The 4,921-nt window shown below is 53.2% G+C and overlaps 1 protein-coding gene across 1 annotated transcript; it reads left to right on the forward strand.

The window, feature by feature from the left end:
* Positions 1 to 1,393: 1,393 nt before the first annotated feature.
* On the forward strand, positions 1,394 to 4,883 carry LOC100543307 (feather keratin 1-like). The gene has a single exon (XM_031557466.1). It carries the CDS (start codon positions 1,642 to 1,644, stop codon positions 1,942 to 1,944), a length of 303 nt encoding a protein of 100 aa, XP_031413326.1. The 5' UTR covers positions 1,394 to 1,641; the 3' UTR covers positions 1,945 to 4,883.
* The last annotated feature ends 38 nt before the right edge of the window (positions 4,884 to 4,921 follow it).

The following is a 4,921-nucleotide window of genomic DNA, read 5'->3' on the forward strand; positions in this document are numbered from 1 at the left end:
CCAGGGTTTCACAACCATCTGAGTCAAGAATTTCTTCCACACATCTACACCAAATGACTCCTCTTTCTGTTAAAATGTCCTACTGCAAGCAGACTGTGTAAAAAGTTCTTCTCCTCCTACTTGTAAGCTCCTTCAATTCCTGAATGGCTACAGTGAGGTCTCCATGGAGCCAGCTCTTCTCCAGGCTGAACAAGTTTAACTCCATCAGCCTTTCTTCACAGCAGATGTGCTCCAGCCCTTTGATCTCCTTTGTGGCCCTTCTCTGGACCCACTCTGCACAGCTCCCTCTGCATTCCTGGGTGACACCCAGCAGGCCGCACACACTTCGCCACATCCAGTTGCACCGCCCCTCTCTATACTTGGCTCCATCTTCCTCAGAAATTGAAGTACTGCTCACCTCAGCAGCAAGGCACAAAGCACTCACCTCAGCTGAACAGGGCATGCCTTGCACTCCTCAGCTGTGCCCTTGACCTCATGGCCTGGAGAGGCTCATGACTGCATGCCCGTCATGTAGCCCATGATTCTAATTTCTCTATGGAATCTCCAAATCCTTCTTGTAACTATCAAAGCCTACACACAGAAATAATAACTTCAGCCACTGACACTCACCGATTACATGCACTGCTTCAGCCTTCCACACCAACACACTCCCCTTCAGCTCAGGGCTTGCTACCTCTCAACCAGGCCTGAGAGGTCTGCGTCCTGCTCACACAGACAGCGCTCCTCAGCCTCAATCTGCTCCTATCCCAATGACAGACAATGGATAGCTGAAACTACAGAAACAAAAGATGCAGTAACCCCATTCCCAAATAAAGTCTTAAAAGCACAATGGGAACCAGGATGTCAGTGCAGCACACCCAGTGGGAAATAGAAGGGCAAAGTACATGGAAACAAAATTGGGATGAAGGCAGTCAGTCAGAAAACAGGATGCAAGCAATAAAGTCTCATGCCAAAAGCACCTAAGAAGCCCAGAGTGGCCTTGCTAGGGTGCAAGGAAATGAGGTCCCTACCACAAAACGCAGTCAGAAGCCATGCAAAACAAGTGCTGTGCCTGACCTCATTTCTTGTACTACACCTCTCCAAATGCTTTAGATGCATCGTCCAGCTATCCTGAGACATGCTTTCTGTATAAATCCACCAAAACACTCACTCTCACTAAAAAACTGCTGACAGGGTCACAGGATAAAATCCACAACACAAGGAAATGAAAGGGGAATGTAGTGAGAAGGCAAACACTCCCCACCTCATGACAGACCAGGCTCTGGCATGCAACAGCAGCTCACTGCACAGTGCTGCCATGCGCAGAGGCACTCTCCAAGCCCTCAGGCACTCACACAGCAGCATAAAAGCCGGCCCTTGTCTCACTCCCTCACACCACTCTCCTGACTCCTTCTCCTCTGCAAACCTCCAGGTGAGCCTGCATCCTTCTGCCCTCCTTCTCCCACCACACCTGGCCCAGCTCTCCACAACCCCTCTGCCCCCAGCATCAGTAGCCTTCCTGCTTCCCCACGGCCACACTGCCCACAGCTCCACATTGCGCCACCCCACTCCCTGGGATACCCACACCACTGCTTCTCTCCCCACTCAACACCATCTACTTACGCAACATTCCCTCTTCCAGGGACCCTCCACCCCACAGCCATGTCCTGCTACGACCTCTGCCGCCCCTGCAGTGGGGGACCCACCCCGCTGGCTAACAGCTGCAACGAGCCCTGTGTCAGGCAGTGCCAGGACTCCCAGGTCGTCATCCAGCCCTCCACCGTGCTGGTCACCCTGCCGGGACCCATCCTCAGCTCCTTCCCCCAGAACACCGCCGTCGGATCCTCCTCATCCGCTGCCGTGGGCAGCGCCCTCAACGCCCAGGGAGTGGCCATCTCCTCCGGCGGCTTCGGCTTCGGAGGCCTGGGCTGCTTCAACGGCGGCAGAGCCCGCTACCCCTGCTAAGGGCCTGCGCCCACACCCTCACACCAACCACCTGCACCCTGCAAGGCGCCTCACGCACTCAGGAGGCACCTCTGTGTCACTGGCAGCACATGAGATCAGCAGCTCTTCAACCAGGGCTCTTCAGCCATGATAACAAAGAAGCAAGCAGGGAAGGGGACCAGACCACACTGCTTGCAAAAAGGGTCTCTGAAATATCTCATAACTTGAGCGTTCTTCTCTGAAGCCTTTTCTCTTCCTGGAACGAAGCAGATGGCCTTGCTATATGCAATTACGGCCATGGCTTTTTCTCTTGGTGCTCCTTCCTTTTCATGTATTTTCCTCAATAAAGTTCTCTTGCACACCAGCCTCAGAATTCTCTTCATCATTTCTTCAGCAAATGCTCTTCACACTTCTCCCACTCCAAAGACACAGCTCAAGGGGCCATTACGATGGGACCAAAGGGGCCCCATGACCTCCCCTGACAAGAATGGTACCAACAAGAACAGCTGGGGCATCGACTGGGCTTCCAGCACATCACACAACATCTATGCTTGACCACACAAAGTCTTGGGCACACCAACGCCCTTCTGCCCATGTCCTCTGAAACAACCTTTCCGTGGCAGCACACCCCAGCAGCATTCTCCCACGGAGGCAAAAAAAACACAGTCACTGAATCCTTTACCTGTTAAAGAATTGGTAGTGACCATGCACTCCTGCTGTCCTGCTCAAGCACACTCAGGAACAGTCAGACAAGGAACATGTCCAGTCAGACTTTCAGTACCTCAAAGAACAGGGACTACACAAATTACTCTGCTGGGTAACCTGTCCCACTGCTTGTCCCCCTCTCACTGGAAAAAGCTTTTTCTCCCTTCCAAGGAAGGTTCAAATTCAGTGCTGTCCACCACCCTTTCTTCTGGCAGCAGACAGTAATGCAAAACGGCTGGCTCTCTTTTCATCCCTGCCTAACATCTGGGATTTATACGCAAGGATAAGATGGACAGAGAGCATCCTTGTGTCCCGGCTCAAAACTGCCTGCTCTCTCAGCTTCTCCACATCGTAAGGAGGCTCCAGGCCCATCAGCACTGGAGAACCACTGCACCGGAATTGCTCCACCTGATCCACGTCTGTCTTCCTCCTGGGAAACGTAAACACGAACCACCGGCACTGAACAGAAATAAAAGAGTACATCCTCCGGCACGCGAGCGATGCTCTTCCAAAGGCTCTTCTGGAGAACGGGGAACTCTTTTGTCACAGGGCTGCATTGCTGCCTCACCATCCCCCTGCTTGCCAACAGCAACACCAGTTGCTCCTCAGCAAAGCTGGCTGCCACCCTCTCATTTCTATTGCTACCCGTTACTGCTTCCCATCGGCAGGACTTCACTTTGCCCCTTCTGCTACCGCAGGATGTCCCCGAAGTAATACACATAACCCAGCCTCTCCACGTCCTTCACAAAGGTGGACTATTCACCTGGGGCATCTGCTGCTCCTTCCCATCCTCTACCATTTGCAAACTCACTCGGATCACTACCATCACCCAGCTTTTTAATGCAGATGATGAACAGTGCCGGCCTTACTACCGAGTCTTGACACAACCGGAACACTTCGCCGGACTGCTGCATTCAGCCACTTTCAAGCCCACCCCAGCGTCCACTTTGACAGATTCTCTGGGATCGTGTCGTGGGAGGAAGCCTCAATGCCTTTACCAAAGGCAAGGCAATCAACTGCCATGGCTCCCCATCATCCACCAGGAAGATCACTCCAGTGCAGAGGAAGCTGAGGTGGCTTTGTAAATCCACTGCTTTCTGCGAGGATTTCCTTCACCTCCTCCCCACTGACTGACATCAGGTCCACCAGCCTGACGTTTCTCACAGCTTCCTTCTTCATTTCTTGAACACAGGAGTGGGAAGAGTCTCTAACATTCCTCACAAAGCACTTCCATCATGCGCTTTCACAGGGTCAACTGAAAAGGGCCTTACAAAACATCAGCATTTGTGGGAGAAACTCATTAGGTCCTATAGAATTCCTCACACCCAGATGCACATCTTACTCATCTGACCCAGCAACAAGCTCCTGTGGGACAGCCTGCATCAAGTCACCTTGGCTGAGCAGAGGCATGACTCGTCTTCCATCCACCCTATGGTAATCAGACATCACCGCAAGGACCTACCTGCTGCAGCCCCAGGAAGCATGCAGGCCTTTGGCACCATTCTGACACGTCCAAATCCTTTTCCAAGCACACCGAGCACAAACATGGCAGCGCTCCTTGACACTCAATTAAAAAGAATTAATGCTAAGGCTCAACACATTTCCCATTTCTTAAGTACCACTCACCCTCCAGCACTCAGTGCCTTTCCCACATCCCACCAGGCAGGTGCGAGGATGGCACTCTGTCAGACCAAGGCCCAGGCTTTCATCTTGATGACCCCAGGTAAGGGTGGCACACAGAGAAGACACTGGCACCTTTCTGGGAGCACGGCACAATTCCCAGCGCCAGCAGTCTTGCCAACTGTGACACAGCCCCGCAGGGACAGCATCCTGCGCTGGCAAACAGCCCTCCTCTGCCTGCAGGGACTGCCCGCCCCAGGCACACAGCAGGCAGCCTCGTTTCTCCAGGCGCACCTCTGTAGACACCAGGGCCAGCAGCAGCCCATGCAGAACTCCCAGGGAAAGAGAGGAGCTGCAGACTGCGTAGTGAGGTGGGACAAAGGCGCGGAAGGAGGGAATGTGATTCCAGTGGACCAAATGCAACAGGCAAAGCTTGGAAGCCTGAGGCAGCCTTCCAAGGACGCCAGGAGATGGGGGACCCACCTCCTGCACAACACGGCCACAAATGACCGCACACAAGTGCCGCGCGGTGACCTCATTCCTGATAAACACAGCTCACACTTCCTGCACGCTTTGACTCAAATACCATTCGCACTTCAACATGCCAGCAGGGTCAAAGGAGCACAACCACAAGACGGGGAAAAGAAAAGGAAGCGTTGTGGAAAGACAAAAA

This window comes from Meleagris gallopavo, assembly GCF_000146605.3.
Source record: "Meleagris gallopavo isolate NT-WF06-2002-E0010 breed Aviagen turkey brand Nicholas breeding stock chromosome 3 unlocalized genomic scaffold, Turkey_5.1 Chr3_random_7180001836472, whole genome shotgun sequence".
In the NCBI taxonomy this organism is placed as follows: domain Eukaryota; kingdom Metazoa; phylum Chordata; class Aves; order Galliformes; family Phasianidae; genus Meleagris; species Meleagris gallopavo.